The 17,489-nt window shown below is 44.3% G+C and overlaps 1 protein-coding gene across 1 annotated transcript in view; it reads right to left on the minus strand.

Annotated features, from left to right (window-relative positions):
• Nucleotides 1–1,122: 1,122 nt before the first annotated feature.
• Nucleotides 1,123–17,489, minus strand: part of LOC144682207 (meckelin-like) — a 112,289-nt gene continuing 95,922 nt past the window's right edge. The window contains exons 25-28 of the mRNA XM_078544613.1: nucleotides 14,321–14,425; nucleotides 7,592–7,694; nucleotides 5,260–5,402; nucleotides 1,123–2,416 (exon numbers count right to left, since the gene is read on the minus strand). Of these exons, the coding sequence (XP_078400739.1) occupies nucleotides 2,336–2,416; nucleotides 5,260–5,402; nucleotides 7,592–7,694; nucleotides 14,321–14,425 (432 nt within the window). The 3' untranslated portion in view covers nucleotides 1,123–2,335. The remainder of the gene's footprint in view (nucleotides 2,417–5,259; nucleotides 5,403–7,591; nucleotides 7,695–14,320; nucleotides 14,426–17,489) is intronic.

The raw sequence follows: 17,489 nt of genomic DNA on the forward strand, positions 1-17,489 counted from the left end.
AGGAGAAGCAGAACAAATGTCCAATTGGGTTAGAATTAGTTAATTCTACAGAGAACTGTTCTTGAGGACAACTTTCTCATTGCACAGAAAAAAGGAGCGTGATATCATTTGAAAACTATTTAAACGAGAAATGTGTGATTTGCTTAAACCTAATCAGTGGCATATGTTGGTAAAATTAATAACAGGCTTTATTCTGTGGTTTTCTTTTCATGTAAAAATCCAATTCATGTTCCCATTTTCCAGTGTTTTGTGTAGTGTATGAACATCAATTTGCACCTTATTCAGAATCATCAATCACAATCTATGAATAAAACAGCAGCGAACTGTGTCTTTCTGTGATAAGTAGTATTTTCTGTTGAGTGCCAATGAAATAAATGATTTATAATCCATTCTGACTCTGCTCATGTTGAATTACACAATGATAAGACGCATTACATGAAAGGAACAACTTGCATTTATATAGCATCAGGATATCCCAAAGCGCTTTACAGCCAACAAAGTATTTTTGAAAAGTACTCACAGTTCTGAAATAGAAAATGTAGCGTAGCATGCAGAACAAGATCCCACAGACGTCAATGTAATAAATAACCATGTAATCTGTTTTTTTTTCACTGATGAATATCGGCCCTGCAGGACATCCAAGAAGAACTCCTCTGCTCTGCTTTGAAACAGTGCCATGGGATCTTTTGCAAGGCAGGCAGGATCACAGTTTCATGTCCCAAACAGAAAGGTGGCACCCCTAACCATGTGGCACTCCCTCAGTACTGACAGCAATTTTACCCTAGATTTTGTGCTCAAGTCCCTGGGGGTGGGGGGGGACTTGAACCCTCAGCCTTCTGACTCCGAGGACAGAAGTGCTACCCACAGGGCCAAAGCTGACACTTGATGTTTAGCAGGAACTATTCTACCTTTGATGCTGAGGCTCACACAAAAGTGCATTATGACTGACACCAGGGGAGTCGGTTCCTATTACTAACAGCCTCTGTCACCGAGAGGCTGCAGGTTTAAAATGTAAAAGCACCTTCAGGTTGTCCGAACACATTTCTTCACATTAACCCGAACTGGATTGAAACCCAAGTGTAAAGACAATGGTCTGTAGCAACACCAAGATACCACTTGTGATAACTTACAAAAAGGCTTTTATTAGAGAATAAATTCATAAATTGTAAAATGCACAGCAAATATACACAAAGTTTTAAAAAAGCTTCTCAAAATATATCACTAGTAAAATACTGTAGTCCATATCTAATTACTGATTAAAATAGTGGCCATGATTGGGACACACTCAACAATTGACATGAATATAAGATTGGAAACTCTAGTGACAAAGCATTTGACAATCTTGCCAGTTACAGATAGGCCCAAACACAATGGCATTGGACAACCATTATTTTATGCTCTCTAAAATGTACAAAATATTTGTCATGTCGATACAATTCATGAAGACACAAAGACAACCTCGGTGAGAAAATGATTTATTTGTGTTGCCATATTCTTCTGGCCTGTTAGGTCAGCCAGGCAGTCCAGCGGCTACAGCCTTGAGGGCTAAATTCGCCAGAATGATACCTAGTGCCAAATTTTTAAATGACCACAGAAGTGGGACTACGGGCAGACAGGCCAACAATTCCTGCCACTGGCCGGTGAGCCAGTTTGCTGATGTGGTCCAGCTGCAGGGCCGTTTTGTGAACAGCCTGGCTGGGTAAAGACGATTCCACACAAGCGGCGGGCAGCCTATTAAAGCAGTTAAAGGGCCAATTAAATCCAAAGTTCCGAAGCCGACTAGAATGTTCCAGTTGGCTGGCAGGCTGCTCATGGTGGCCATAGCCCAGCCCGTACATAGCGGTGGCACACCTTGGGAATGATATACTGGTCTTGGAGGGAGCGCAACGTAGATTTACAAGAATGATTCCTGGGCTCCAAGGGTTAAATTACACATACTAGAGTGGTATTCCCTGGAATTTAGAAGGTACTCTACTGAGTGCCACCTCAGGCTTGTTCTAAGCTAAATGCTGTCTTCATAGCAAGATAGTCCAGCCAGAAGATATTGGAAAACCTGGTTCAGATTGCAAACCGCCAGCCTTACACTTTCACTATTTCTCCGATTGCATTACTGAATTTCCCTTCAGCCACTCTACTCAACTCTGACAGCACTGTTTATTCTGTGAGGCAGCTGGTTATCTTTTGGGCTTTATATCTTGCCACTCGATTGTTCCTTTGGATAACACTGGACTGCATACATCAGCCCGTTGCTCTCAAAATAAAGTCACACTTGTGTGAGCGCAGTTAGGATTAAGACGTTCCTGTCCATAAAGCATTCCTCGACAGTAAAGAAACTTCAGATAAGGAATCTTTCATCTACTAGTGTCTTCGTGGCTAAGTTCCTCCTTGAAATTGCCTTCCTTATTGATTCCAGAATCTGATTTCATAAGAAAAAATACATTTTTGGGTTAAAATGGACTTGTAATCAGTTCTAAGCTGTCTGAATGGAACAAGCATTAGTTATAAATGAAAGACTTGCATTTATATAGCCCCTTTCATAATTTCAGGATGCCCCTCAGCTCTTTACAGCCAACAAAGTATTTCTGAAGTGTAGTGATTGCTGCGATCAAGCAATGCAGCAGCCAATTTGCGCACAGCAAGCTCCCACAAACATCAATGAAGTAATGACCAGGTGATCTATTTCAGTGATGTTGGTTGATCTGCTAGTGTTGGAGATTTGCTAGTGTTGTTGGGGAGGGTTTGAACTAGATTGGTAGGAGGATAGGAAGCTGAGGGCAGATTCAGGTTGGACAAATTCAGAGAAGGGAGCGGGAGACAGAAAATTAGCAAGTGACTCTGAAAGACAGAAAAAGCAAAGGTTAAAAGGTTTACAGGGATTTGGCAATGTTAAGAGGTATTTATTTAAATGCAAGGAGTATAGCAAACAAGGTCGATGAGCTGAGGGCACAGATAGACGCATGGCAGCATGATATCATTGCTATAGCAGAAGTTTGGCTTAAAGAGGGGCAAAAATGGCAACTCAACATCCCTGGATATAGGATTTTCAGGCAGGATAGTGAGGGGGCTAAAAAAGGCGGGGATGTAGCATTATTGGTTACAGAGTCAATTGCAGCTGTGAGGAGGGATGATATACTAAAAGAACCATCAAATGAGGCCATATGAGTTGAGCTCAGGAATAAAAAGGAGGCAGCCACGCTACTAGGAGTGCACTACAGGCCCCCAAATAGTGAGAGGGAGATAGAAGAGCAAATATGTAAGCAAATTTCTGAGTACAAAAACAATAGGGCAATAATAGTTGGGGACTTCAACTACCCTAATATCAACTGAGATAGGAACAGTGTAATAGGCACAGAGAGCACAAAACTCTCGAACTGCATTCAAGAGAACTTTTGTAGCCAGCACATAACAAGCCCAACGAGAGGGTGCAATTCTAGATTTAGTATTAGGAAATGAAGCTGGGTAAGTGGATGAAGTAGCAGTGGGGGAGCATTTTGGAGATAGTGACCATAATACAGTTCGATTTAGCATCATTATGGAAAAGGACAAAGATAGAACAGGGGTAAAAGTTCTAAATTGGGGAAAGACAAATTTTACGAAGCTGAGAGGTGATGTGGTGAAAGTGGACTGGTTACAGCTACTTGAAGGGAAATCAGTTACAGACCACTGGGAGGCATTCTACAGGCACAGTGCAGACATGTCCCCACAAAGAAAAAGGGCAGTACTGCCAAATCTAGAGCCCCTGGTTATCTAGAAGCATGTAATGTAAGATAATGCAGAAAAAGAAAGCTTATGACAGTCACAAAAAACTTTTGACTCAGAGCCAAGAGTGCTCCCCACAGAACCAAGGTGGACACCTCGCAACTGGAGCCCGTGTCAAACACGCTTGTAGTCGGATAGGTGTCCTTTTTGTGTTTAGTTTTTAATCTCCCTCTGCTTGATCAGTTCACTGACACACTCTGAACTGAAGCCCAGAAAAACATAGAGAAGCAGGTATCTGGAGGCTGCAGGTGAGAGAGCAGGTCGACTGCAAGAGGTTGCCTGGCCGCGTTCCTGTGCATTAGTGATAGAAAGTGTGTGCAGCAGAAACTGAAGAACTTGGGCCCTGGAACGGGCCTCAGATATTTGAAACATCTCCATGCCAGCTTGAATGTGGGCTTGCTTCAATGATTCTACGCAAAATGCAAGCCTGACTTCTGCCGTGACATCAAAAGAAGCTTCTGTGTCAAGGCCAGACATTGGGGGTGGGGCGGGTGGGTGGGAGAGGGTTGAGGGGGGAACGATTACAGATTGCAATCAAAATGGTGAATAGGATGTTGGCATCTTCCTCAAGGGGGCTGGAATACAAAAGGGGGCGAGAGTTAACTTTCCATTGTTCAAAGCCATGAGTGTTCAGTTTTGAGCACCGCACCTCAGAAAAGATTGGCCTTGGAGTGGGGTGCAGTGCAGGGCCAGCAGGATGACAGCAAAGCTTTGGGGGATTACATTACGTGGGCAGGCTTGGTAAACCTAGTTTGTCATCCCTCGAGTAGAGAAGGTGGAGGGGTTATCTGATCAAGGTGTGTAAAATGCTTAAACGATTAGAGAAGGTAGGGGAGCTCGAGATCAAGTGGACATAATCTTTAAAATTAGAGTGAAGAGTGAAATCGGGAAGCACATTTTCAAAGGGAGCGTGGTAGAAATTTGGAACCTTTTCCCTTAAAAAGTTGTGGATGCTGGGAAGCTTGGAATTTTCAAGACTCAGGTAGTACCCTTACCTAACAAAAAATCTACCTAAGGGATCTGGAGTAAAAGTGTGAAAACTGAGTTGAGATGTAGTGCCGTCAAGGTCTAACTGAATGGTGAGGCAGTCTTGAAGGGTGAACGAACTGATTCTCTTCCTAACTTCCTAGTTCTATATCATATTTGAAGTTAAACCTTGTACAAAAAGGTAGGTGCTGCATAGAATTTTCAGGACCAAAATGATCACCTAGACCAGTTTCGAGCACCTAAGTCTGGGGGGGCTTGGAGAGGAATGTCCAAGATCTTTTTCACCCAAATTGTACTGAGTTTTCATCTGGTTTTTCCACCTCTCTCCAGAGATCACATGGTTGAGGGTGGGGAGTACATATTGTGATGCACAAGGTGCCACGATCGTGTGGGGATAGACTGGGTGGAGGAGAACATCTTTTCCTGTCTATCGCTGTTTGTATATTTGTAACTCATGGCAGGAAGGCACGATGCTGAAATACATCTGGTTAGTGTTAATTAGCTGTCACTTACCTTTTGCACCAGGTAAGTGATGATTGCTGCCAGCACAAAGTCCTGTGCACCCAGATCCACTACAGAGAATAGAAGAGTATCAAAGAGCAACAGGACCAACTCATGGCCATAATAAAGGACATTGCTGAAGAGGGTCCGGTCATCTGAAAACAATGAGATTGAAAAAAATTTCAGCCTCACGGGGTGAGTCAGAAATCTCAAATTAAGCGTTCTGCTGTCTCGCACTGAGACTTTTACAGCTGCAAAAACAGAATAGAAAAGCTGTATAAATAATCAGATATGATCGCAAATGCTGGGAAAAAATGCTGGGAAAACTCAGCAGGTCTGACAGCATCTGTGGAGAGGGAAACAGAGTTGAAGTTGCGAGTCCGTTTGACCCTTCTTCAGAGCAGACTACACAAGCGCCGACTGCAGCTCAGGATGGGGCAGAGTGAACAGACAGGTTCAGTTTAGCACAAAGGCCAGTGAATCCCTGCAGCAAATTGCTTGGCGAGGCACATGAGGCTGATGGAATCAGCTCCCAAGGTTAAGTGCCTTTTACAGCACTCACTGCGGGCCAGAAGCAGGTGTGCCTGTGCCCCTCCCTGTCAATCATGGCCCCTCTCTCCCCCCCACGCCCCCAATCCAATGACAGTAACCAATACATGTCATGCCAGGTCATTAAATGATGCCAGTCTTTCTATTAGTTAGTGTGCCAACTCTCCAGCTCTCAGCCATTTTGTTAATTTGTAGATACTAAGGGAAATCCCACATCATGGGTGGGGTCTTGTGGAGGTGACAGGGGGGTCTCGGCTGCCAGCTGGGGAGCTGTGAGGCCCCCACGTCACCTCTTCTCAAGAAGGCCAGTCACATCGTACCCCACTCAGGGACTTAACAGGAAGTCCTGCCCGTTGAGATACGTCAGCCAATCAGAAGGCCGGCACCTCTTCTGCACTCGGCAAAGCCATTGGGAAGGCGGTGGCTGCGGCCGGTACTACACCCGGCCAAGGTCTCAGATCAAGGAGGAGCCCATGCACAGATGGGTGATGAACGGTGCAGGGGGACATACTCTCGCGGAGAAAAATAAGGGACACTCTGGCATGGGGGTCCGTTAGAGCAGGGAGGGGGTTGCTGCTAGGGCTGGGGGGGCAGTGGGGGGGGTGGGGTTGCTGCTACAGTTGTGAGAGTAGGGTGGAGCTTGTGGAGGGGGCAGGGTGCTGCCAGAGTTGTGAAAGGGCAAGAACGGGAGAGCGGTTACCCTGCATTTGTAAGATTTAAAGGCCCAGATTACATTAAAATGTGTCCTGGATGCATGAAACCAGAGGCACAGGACAGCTAGCTCAATCATGGGATGACCCCATAAAATAAGAGAGAGCTGGTTACCCTGGACAGGAGGGAGGAGGGTTTGACAGCCATGGCTGACAGTAGCTTTCAGTGAGCCCTCCCCCCTTCCCAATGCTGCATCCCTTGATCGGGGACTGAGTGCCTTTGAACGAGGGGCCACCACCAACCATCCCCCCCACCCCCCGATGGTAGAGGCTCCAATTTCCTTTCCATCACATGGCTGACCAGGAATCTCTCCTACTCTGACCACCTGCCATTGGCGTGTGTTGGAAGGATTTGCAGCTCAATACTCAACCAGTTTGCTGTGTAATGAATGCGCCTTCCTTGGTCATCAAGTTCTGGGGTGGGATTTGAACCTGGAGCTTCTAAGCTCAGAGGCAGGGATGCTAACCACTGCGCCACAAGACCTCCTGGACCCATTAGGATGTTCTGCAAAACTCTAACGAGGGTACATAAAAGTGGCAACATTGGGGAGAGTTTTCACGTCGGCGTGCAGGGGGTGGGCCTGCGGTGATGTCAGGCGTGTGTCCCGACGTCACCACGCGTCATTCCAATCTTCCGTTCGGCGGGCGCGCACTGGCCGAACTGTCAAAGGCCTGTTAAGGCCATTAGGAGAGTAATTTAAATAATTGACAGGGCTGCCCGTCCAACCTTAAGGTTGACTCTGTGCCCGCCTGACAGATTCTGCCCATGGAAACAAGCCATTTATTTATGAAACAATAGATGTAAAACTCTCCACAGATTTCACCAAAATAGCCATTAATATTTCACACAACTTATTGTTAGTTCAGGCAATGAACGACATTTGGATTTTGACAGGGTGATGATTAAATCCTCCTGATCATAATAAACACATACTGGCCTGAAATTGTATGATTGCTTCAGGGGAACCCTTTGGCCAAACTCAGAATGTAGCCATGTTGTCACGTGTTGAATCTGACTGATGCAAAGCTGTGGCTATACTGCACAGCATTAGTCATTGAAATACTGGCAAACGTACAGCCCTTACCATTGTAGAAGAAACTCCTATCGTCTGATCGTTGAAACTCAAAGTCCAAGATTTTCTCCAGGAAGAGCTTTTCCCTTACCACATAGTCCATGTCTTTGTAGGCCTGTGTAGAGACACACTATAATATTGCACAGGTAGTGGATGTTCTGCTTACAACCAACTGTCTGCAAATGATAAAGGTTGTGGGAGCTCAGATTCACAGAGTGGCTTATCATCTCAACAGGACAACCAGTGCCACTTGGCACCTAATAAATTACTTCTGAAGTGCAGTCACCGTTGCTCTGTCGACTAGCTAGATATGTGCACAGCAAGATCCCACAAACCACAATTAAGTAAACGACCAGTTGATCTGCATTTGATGGCGTCCGTTGAGGATTTATCAGAGCATCAGAAAAGCTTGCTTCTCTTCAAATGGTGCAAAGGGATCTTTTGCATCCTCTTCGGTTGACATACAAAGCCTCAGTTTATCATCTCATTCAACAATACAGTGCTCCCTCACTACTGCACTGGATTACTGGTCTAGATTATGCGCTCAACGTCCTGAAGTGAGGCTGGAACCCACAAACTGTTGACTTAAGGGCTGAGAGCAATGCCAGCTAAGCCAATGTGGCAAGAAACAAATTGTGGCTTAAATTTCAGTAAACCAGCCAGTCACAGCTCTTACTCCATATGTTAAAAGCCAAATAGTCGTTTGTTGGTACAGAACATGAGTATCGCTGAGAAAAGACACATGTCAAAGCTTTTCATCTTGCACTCATCAGGACATTCGCAAGAATAACAAATGTAAAGGGTACAACAACTTATACTTCATGAGAAGAGAAAAATTACGCCTGTTTCAACTGGACAAAATAGGCAACAGCCATTCTCTGGTTCATTCCCCAGGGCAATGCCTTGACCAGAGTCAACCCCATGCCTGGTTTGAATCTAAACAGTCATCAGTTAACTGGTGCATTATCCATGGCAACACCTCTACCAATCAGAGTCCACTTGCCAACCAATCAGCACTCTCTTCTCATCAAATACAAATTGTTGTTCCCTTTACATTTGGTAATCTTGTGATTGTCCTGATGAGTGCAAGACAAAAAGCTTTGACATGTCTCTTTCTTTCAGCGATAAAGGCCAAATATTATAAATCATTTGATATTGCTTTAATTCAACAACTAATGCCTTACATGCCCAACATGTCACTTTGTTGAATAGACAAGGAAGTGGATCAATGAAGTAATGTGTAAAGTCAGGAGCACAAATACAATTTGGGGAGAATACCCATTGAGCTCAATGATTAATGAGTGCTTGGATCGTTTTCTGACAGCAAGGCAGGGAGCGCAGCAGCCAGAGAACTTATTGGGAATTTGGCCAATCTTTTAAAACAATTGGTTCGGATCTCACAGGCATCCTGTTCTCCAGCTTCTGGTAGCTGTGGCTCAGGAAATGGCCCCTTGCATTGTTACTCCTCACCCTGAGCTTTTAATACTGATCTCCATCTTCCTGGCAGCTTCGTTCACTCAAGTAGATGAGGAGGGGAGGTCACAAAGAAGAGATAAGTTACATTCTTAAGCGAAGAAGGGGATAATTAGAGGGCACTGCTCTCACACAATTCTCAGCAATGGTTTCAAGCAACACTGGGAAATAAGAGGCAGCATACCCAAGGAGTCAGGGGAATAAAATAAATTAAAATTGGCAGAACAGGAGGAAAGAAACAATGTTGAAAGGTGCTATTTGAAAAGGGTGCTAAATAAGTTCAGATCTGACCTGCTCCTTTAAGAAACAAATCCAATCAGCTCTATTTCTTTGACATATTTTGTTGCTTTAAAAACAGACTTCTATTTTTGTTGATAGGGTTCACCAGCAAACCACACCCAGGGTCCGAGCTGCTGTCAAGTAAAATATTAGAAACACATTTCCTACCGAGTCCTTTGTTTGACCCTGTGAGTACATCCCTTTGTAAGTATCTCTCTCCAACTGCAAAGAGCAAGGGTCGCACTGTTGTTGTGAACATTGATTGACTGGTCTGTATGAAGCTTTCCAAAATAGACACGTTGTTTTGGATGGAAGAGAGCAGGACAGCTGTGTGTTTGAATTCAATTTGACCAGCTTTTATAAAAATATTTATAGACTTTTTCTAATGCCAAAACTATTCCCTGCACTCACAGGATGATTTTCTTCTTCAAAATCGAACCTTCTGACTTTTGAGTTTTTGCTTTCTAAAGATAAAGTTTCAAACGGTAGCCTTTATTTTCTCTTGCCAACTTGCACCCCTCCACAAAGCTCTTGGAACCCTCTCTGTGTTTGCCTCAGTAGTCACTGTGAGTCAGCTTGCGAGTGTTGACAAGCAATTCTCTCATGGGACATTTCTAAAAATTCATTCGCGGGATGTGGGTGCTACTGGAAAGATCATGTGACAGGGGCGGGGAGGGTGGGATTGTATGGCTCGCCCCCCCCCTTGGAAGCAACTGACCCGCTCCAGTGCCAGCCCGCCCCACAGCCATAACGCACGTCAGGCTGGCTAAACAAGAGCCAAGTGGGACTTCCACCCCTCACTGGGGAGTAAGACCCGCCCTTGGGAGCTGCTGGCCAATCCGACTGGTCAGCAGCTCCTTCAGTCCCGGCAGCTACCAAGGGTGCGTTAGCGGGCGCTGCTGGGACTACAAGAGGAGGAGGAAGGTGGCCCATGGATCCCTGGAAACAGGTAAGTCCGGTGTCTTGGGCAGGTCAGGGTGGGGAGGATGGGGGAGGTGTAGGTTTAAGGCTGCAGGCAGTTAGGAAGAAAGGGTGGGTTCTGTCTTGGGGGTTGGTGGGGGCACTCCCCAAAAAGCAAAGGGCAGCCCCCAAAGATATATTCTCCCACAACCCCCACCTTCCTTCCGCCTTTTGTCATGAAGCTATTAATGTATATAATATTTTGGAAAATATTTTTCTTTTAAAATAGAGGCTTAGTCTGCCTTAATTGGATTAAAGCCCGCTAGTCTGCATGCTTTGAACTAGTTTAAGATGTAAACAGAGAGGTAGAGTGTATTTGCATTTTTTTGAATAGAGCATTCAGGAATTGGGGTGAAAACTTGATACCTTTCGAGCAGCTACCAAGCCATATGTTTACATTACTAATAAAATTGGTACAATGAAAGGGGTTTTATTATTAAAAGGTAAAGTTTAAAGAGGCTGGTGAGACAATGAGAATTTGAATTCAATCAATGGTGGTAGGTATAACTTCAGTACTTTTCGGGTGTGCAGGCAGAGGCAATATAAGATCAAAAGGCAGCTGTAAGCCTCCAACTAGCTCCACAGTGGAAAGAACCTCATTTTAAATTCGTAAGGTGAAAATGCTTTTCCTGGTGTTCGGTTAAGTCTATGGGTTGTTGTTGCCTTAAGGGAGATTAGTTTGGGAATTTGTTAAAAGTTATGATAGTAATAATGTGTACATGTATTTTAACCTGTGTAAAGTATAAAACGCTTCATTTAGTTTAATGTAAAACCTCGAGAACTGGTGATCTGATCCCTGAATTTAGAGTCACATCTCAAACATAACACTTAAAATTATAGGTTATGACAGTTTAAAGTTTCCCTCTGGGTTTTTTTTAACCAACTCCGCTTTACCAACTGCATCAGTCATAACTCCCTTTGAAGAATTTATTTTGAAAAAAAAAATCGGGCTGCCAACTCCCTCCTGACTGCCCATGCCGATTGTTTCATGACGTGGGCAGGGTCATCTGGCTTGATATCAAGCCTTATCCAACCTTGATTATCTATTTAAACATGGTGGCGGGTGGCCGATTTCAGCGCCCGCCTACCATCCCTGTGTTATGAGGATGAGATCAGGGGTGGGTGGGATGATGGTGGGGTGGGTCCCCGCCGAAAACACGCCCGGCAGGGGCAGGTAGAATGCAGCTCCATTTATTTATTGCCCATCCCTAGTTGCCCTGAAGTGTCACTTCAGAGGTCAGTTAAGGGCCAACCAGATTGGTGTGGGACTGGTGTCACATACATGGCAGTCAGGTAAGGAAGGCGGGTTTCCTTCTCTAAAGGGCATTAAGTGAGCCAGTTGGGTTTTTTATGACAATCTGACAGCTCGATGGTCACTTTTACTGATGCCAGCCTTGTTAAAATCTGAATTCAAATGATCAAAACTGCCATGCTAGGATTTGAACTTAGTTCTCTGTCTCGTAATATAATCACATTACCGTATCACTACATTACAGACAAGACTGGAGACTTGTCAGAAACAAGCCCTGAATTCATTTCCTTCCACGTACACTCACTACTCAATGCAGTAGTGAGTTCCACATTTTGACCATTCTGTAGATGTAGAAGGTTCTCCTGAATTCCACTGTTGGGTTTATTAGTGACTGTTTTAAATTGATGCTGAGACCAATTGTAGCATCCCTTCCAAAAAGCTCAGGTCAAATCAGCACACACTAGCTCAACTACCCATTTGTAAGCCTGCTGAACGAGCCTCTGATCAAAAGATTGTGGGTTCAAGCCTCAGAGCAGGAATTGAGTTTATAATCTGGGTTGATCCTCCAGTGCAGCATTTAGGAAATCTTACATCAAAGAATGTGCTATCATTCTAGTGAGATGTTAAACTGAGGCCCCGAATCTCTCTGTTCTGAACATGAGAAGATCCCATGGCATGACTGGAAGTATTCTCCTTGTATATGGGCTAACTTTCCTTCCTCAGCCAATGCCACCAAATTCAAGTTCATTAGTTGTTCAATCTCATTGTTGTTTGTGGGACATTTCTGCTATAGACTGGTTTACCGTGTTTGCCACTGCAGAAACCTAAATACCAAAATCCAAGCTGACACTCCAGTGCAGTAGGTTTTGATGAGGCCTTAAACTGAGGCCCTGTCTATCATCTCAGGTGGATGTAAATGATCACATGGCACTATTTTAAAGAAAAGCAAGGGAGCTTTCCAGGAGCTTTGGCTAATCTTTAGCCCTCAGCCAACATCACTCAAACAAGATTATCCCTCCGCACTGAAGCAGTCCATATGCAGTGTGACCTGGACAATATTCAGAATTGGGTTGATAAGTAGCAAAAAACATCCATGCCACATAGGTGCCAGGCAATGACTATCGCCAAAAAGAGAGAATCTAATCAAAATAAAAACAGAATTACCTGGAAAAACTCAGCAAGTCTGGCAGCATCGGTGGAGAAGAAATCAGTCAACGTTTCGAGCCCTCATGGCCCTTCAGCAGAACTGAAGCATAGTTTCAACAAGGGAGAAATATAAATTGGTTTAAGGTGGGTGGGGGGGAAGAGACACATTGAGGGTGTGGTGTGAGCAGATAATCAAAAGATGTCAGAGACAAAAGGGTCAAAGAGGTGTTGAAGGTGGTGGTCTTTGTCTGAGAAAAGTGCTAATTAAGAATGCAAGACAGGATATTCAAAGTACAGCTCTAGTGGGGGTGGGGTGGAAAGACTAAAGGTTTTAGTTTTAGATTTAAAAATAATGGAAATAGGTGGGGAAAGAAGAATCTATATAAATTATTGAAATTATTGAATTAATCTAATCATCTCCCCTTGATGTTCAATGGCATTACCATCGCTGAGTCCCCCACTATCAACATCCTGGGGGTTACCATTGACCAGAAACTGAACTGCACTAGCCATATAACTACTGTGGCTACAAGAGCAGGTTAGAGGTTAGGAATCCTGTGGTCAGTAACTCACCTCCTGACTCCCCAAAGCCTGTCCACTATCTACAAGGCACAGGTCAGGAGTGTGATGGAGTACTCTCCTGAATGAGTGCAGCTCCAACAGCACTCAAGAAGCTCGACACCATCCAGGCCAAAGCAGCCCACTTGATTGGCACCTATCCACTACCTTCAACATATACTCCCTCCACCACCGATGCACAGTGGCAGCAGTGTGTACCAACTACAAGATGAACTGCAGCAATTCACCAGAGCTGGTGATTTGAAAGCACCTTCCAAAGCCATGACCTGCACAACCTCGAAGGACAAGGGCAGCAGACACATGGGAACACCACCACCTGCAAGATCCCCTCCAAGTCACATACCATCCTGATTTGGAGCTACATCGCCGTTCCTTCACTGTCACTGAGTCAAAATCCTGGAATTCCCTTCCTAACAGCATTGTGGGTGAACCTACATCACATGGACTGCAGCAGTTCAAAAAGGCTGCTCACCACCATCTTCTCAAGAGCAACTAGGGATGGACAATAAATATTGGCCTAGCCAGCGAAGCCCAAATTCCATGAACGAATAAGAAAAAACTCCAAAAGTAATTCACTATGTTTTTGATGCACAAATGCGGTAAGGTACTTCAGCAGTGAATGTAGTATATTAATTGCTCACCCTGTTGCTTAGAAGATTGGTCCAATTAGGCTCAAGACCCTTTATTGGGCAGAAGAGAATATTCGAATGGTTTAAAATTAAATTACTTAGGAGCTCTTTGCAGTTAGATAAATTGATAGCGGGCTAAATTATAAAATGATTGCCTCTTAGTATAATGAGTACTGACTAAGTTGAAGCAACCAAAAGAATTGAGGCCTTCTACCTGTGTTGGGTAAAAGGACAGTGTGTTCACCCGCTACATCCAATATGGTGCCCAGATAAGCTCCCTCTTGATTTTATGGTCAAAAATGTCAATTAACTTCCAGCATTCTTTTATCCCAATGGCATATATGTGCACACAGCATCCCACACAATAACTGACAATATCCACACACACTCAGCCAACAAGCAAAATGAAAAACAACGACTCACGTGTTCAAGAAAAGATGAAAGGAACTTATTCATTGTGAAGTAGGCTTTCAGGTTCTGCTGCAGAGCGGCTGTATCCTCACGACTGCTTCGATTTACATTTGCCGCCTTTAATGATAAACAAGACGAATGAAAAAAACAACCCGAGTGCTGAATTTCAAGGTCACGCTCTGCATTAGATTCAGGTCCTTGTTAAAGGTGATAATATTTGCTTCAACAGCTCAATGCTGTGCTTCTGCTGCCCACAAACCTCCTCTCACGACTCTTTACCTAATCTCTTGAACATAACCTTCATTGCCACAGACGGCTGTGGAGGCCAGGTCACTGAGTGTATTTAAGACCGAGATAGATAGGTTCTTGATTGGTAAGGGGATCAAAGGTTACGGGGAGAAGGCGGGAGAATGGGGTTGAGAAACTTATCAGCCATGATTGAATGGCAGAGCAGACTCGATGGGCCGAATGGCCTAATTTCTGCTCCTATGTCTTATGGTCTTATTCCTTTCTCCCTCATTTGCTAATCTAGCTTTTTTTTTATTCATTCATGGGATGTGGGCTTCACTGACCGGGCCAGCAATTATTGCCCGTCTTTAGTTGCCCTTGAAGAGGTGAGGGTGAGCTGCCTTCATGAACTGCTGCCGTCCATGTGGTGTAGGTACACCCACAGTGCTGTTAGGAAGGGAGTTCCAGGATTTTGACCCAGCGACAGTGAAGGAACGGCGATATATTTCCAAGTCAGGATGGTGAGTGACTTGGAGGGGAACGTCCAGGTGGTGGCATTCCCATGCGTCTGCTGCCCTTGTCCTTCTAGATGGTAGTGGTTGCGGATTTGGAAGGTGTTGTCTAAGGAGCCTTGATGAATTTCTGCAATGCATCTTGTAGATGGTACACACTGCTGCTACTGTGCGTCAGTGGTGGAGTGAGTGAATAATTGTGGATGTGGTATCAATCAAGCGGGCTGCTTTGTCCTGGATGGTGTCAAGCTTCTTGAGTGTTGTGGGAGCTGCACTCATCCAGGCAAGTGGGGAGTATTCCATCACACTCCTGACTTTTGCCTTGTAGATGGTGGACAGACTTTGGGGAGTCAGGAGGTGAATTACTTGTCGCAGGATTCCTAACCTCTGACCTGCTCTTGTGGCCACAGTATTAATATTGCTAGTCCAGTTCAGTTTCTGGTCAATGGTAACCTCTAGGATGTTGATAGTGGGGGATTCAGTGATGGTAATGCCATTGAATGTCATGGGGTGATGGTTAGATTCTCTCTTGTTGGAGATAGTCATTGCCTGGCACTTGTGTGGCGCGAATGTTACTTGCTACTTGTCAGCCCAAGCCTGGATATGGTCCAGGTCTTGCTGCATTTGGACATGGACTGCTTCAGTATCTGAAGAGTCGCGAATGGTGTGAATTAACCTTTTCTTCGAATACACCATGTAGTAGTGAGTTCTGCATTTGACCATTCTGTAGATAAAGAAGTTTCTCCTGAATTCCCTGCTGAGTTTATTCGTGACTATCTTATATTTATGGCTTCTGGTTCTGGTCTTGCCTGCAAGAGGAGACATCTTCTCTACGCTTAACGCTTTCAAACCCTTTTCTCTTTTCTAGAGAAAAGAGCCTTAGCCTGTTCAATTTTGTATAACATTTCAGTTCTGGTATCATTCTCATAAATTCTTATTTCAACCTTCTGGGCTGGATCTTGCCTCCAGGGAGTGAGAAACAGAAGTCGGGACGATTTCTAAGTCCCAAGCCACAAACCTCATGGGAAAACAGTCATTCACTGGCATTTTTATGTAGGTCCTCTATCCAATTAAGGATGGTGTGCGGTCTCTCAAAGCTGGAGTGCCAGGGGCCTTCAAGCTTAAAAAGCGCAGCAGGCTGAAATGGGAAAGTAAGTGAGAGAGAGAGAGGGCACTTCAACATGGAAGCATCTTCTCTCCAGCTTTTTCAAATATTTAATTAAACAATAAGTTCAGCAGTCAGGCCATCACTGTGGTTGGATACGAAACAATAATTTGTGATAAAATGAACAGTCACTTGGATAAATGTGGATTAATTAAGGAAAGCCAGCACAGACCTGCGAAGGGTAAATTATGTGTAACTAATTGGATTGAGTTTTATGATGGGGTTACAGAGAAGATCGATGAGGGTAACGTGGCTGATGTGCTGTAAATGGAATCTAGAAACAACATTTGATAAAGTGACACATAACAGGCTTGTCAGCAAGTTGAAATAAAAGGGAAAGAGGCAGATAGATATAAAGTTGGCTGAGTGCCAGGAAACAGAGCAGTAGTTGTTTTGCGGACCGGAGGGAGTGGCGTTCCCCCAAGAACCACTGCTTTTCTTGATCTATATTAGTGATCTAGTCATAGGTCTAAAGGGCACAATTTCAATATTTGCAGATGACAGAAAACATGGAGGTGTTGTGAACTGTGAGGACATTGATAGATTTCAAGGGGGCATAGGCAGCCTAGTGAATGGGTAGACAGGTGGCAGATGAAATTTATTGCAGGGGGGTGCATAGTGATACATTTTGGTAGGAGGAATGAAGAAAGGCAATAAAAAATAAAGGACACAATTCTAAAGTGGTTGCAGGAGTAGAGGGATCTGGGGGCATATGCGTACAAATCATTGAAGGCAACAGGACAGGTCGAGAAACCATTTAATAAGGCATACAGGGTCATGGGATTTATAAATAGAGGCACAGAGTACAAAAGCAAGGAGATTATGCTAGAAAAAAAACCAAAGTGCTGGAAAAGCTCAGCAGGTCTGGCAGCATCAGTGGAGAGGGAAACAGAGTTAACATTTCGAGTCCAGTATGACTCTTCTTCAGAGCTGTTCTGAAGAAAAGTAATTTTGGACTCAAAAATTTTAACTCTGTTTCTCTCTCCACAGATGTTGTCGGACCTGCTGAAATTTTCTAGCACTTTGTTTTTATTTCAGATCTCCAGCATCAGCAATGTTTTGCTTTCATTTTAGAAGTTATGGTGAACCTTCATAAAACATTGGCTCAGCCTCAGCTGGAGCATTGTGCCAAGTTTTGGGTGCCATACTTTAGGAAGGATGTGAAGGCATCAAAAAGTGTGCAGACAAGATTTACAAGAATGGTTACAGGGATGAGGGACTTCAGTTATGTGGATTGGTTGAAGAAGCTGGGGTTGTTCTCCTTGGAGAAGGTTGA

The sequence above is a fragment of the Cetorhinus maximus genome, chromosome 6 (assembly GCF_964194155.1).
Source record: "Cetorhinus maximus chromosome 6, sCetMax3.hap1.1, whole genome shotgun sequence".
NCBI lineage: Eukaryota > Metazoa > Chordata > Chondrichthyes > Lamniformes > Cetorhinidae > Cetorhinus > Cetorhinus maximus.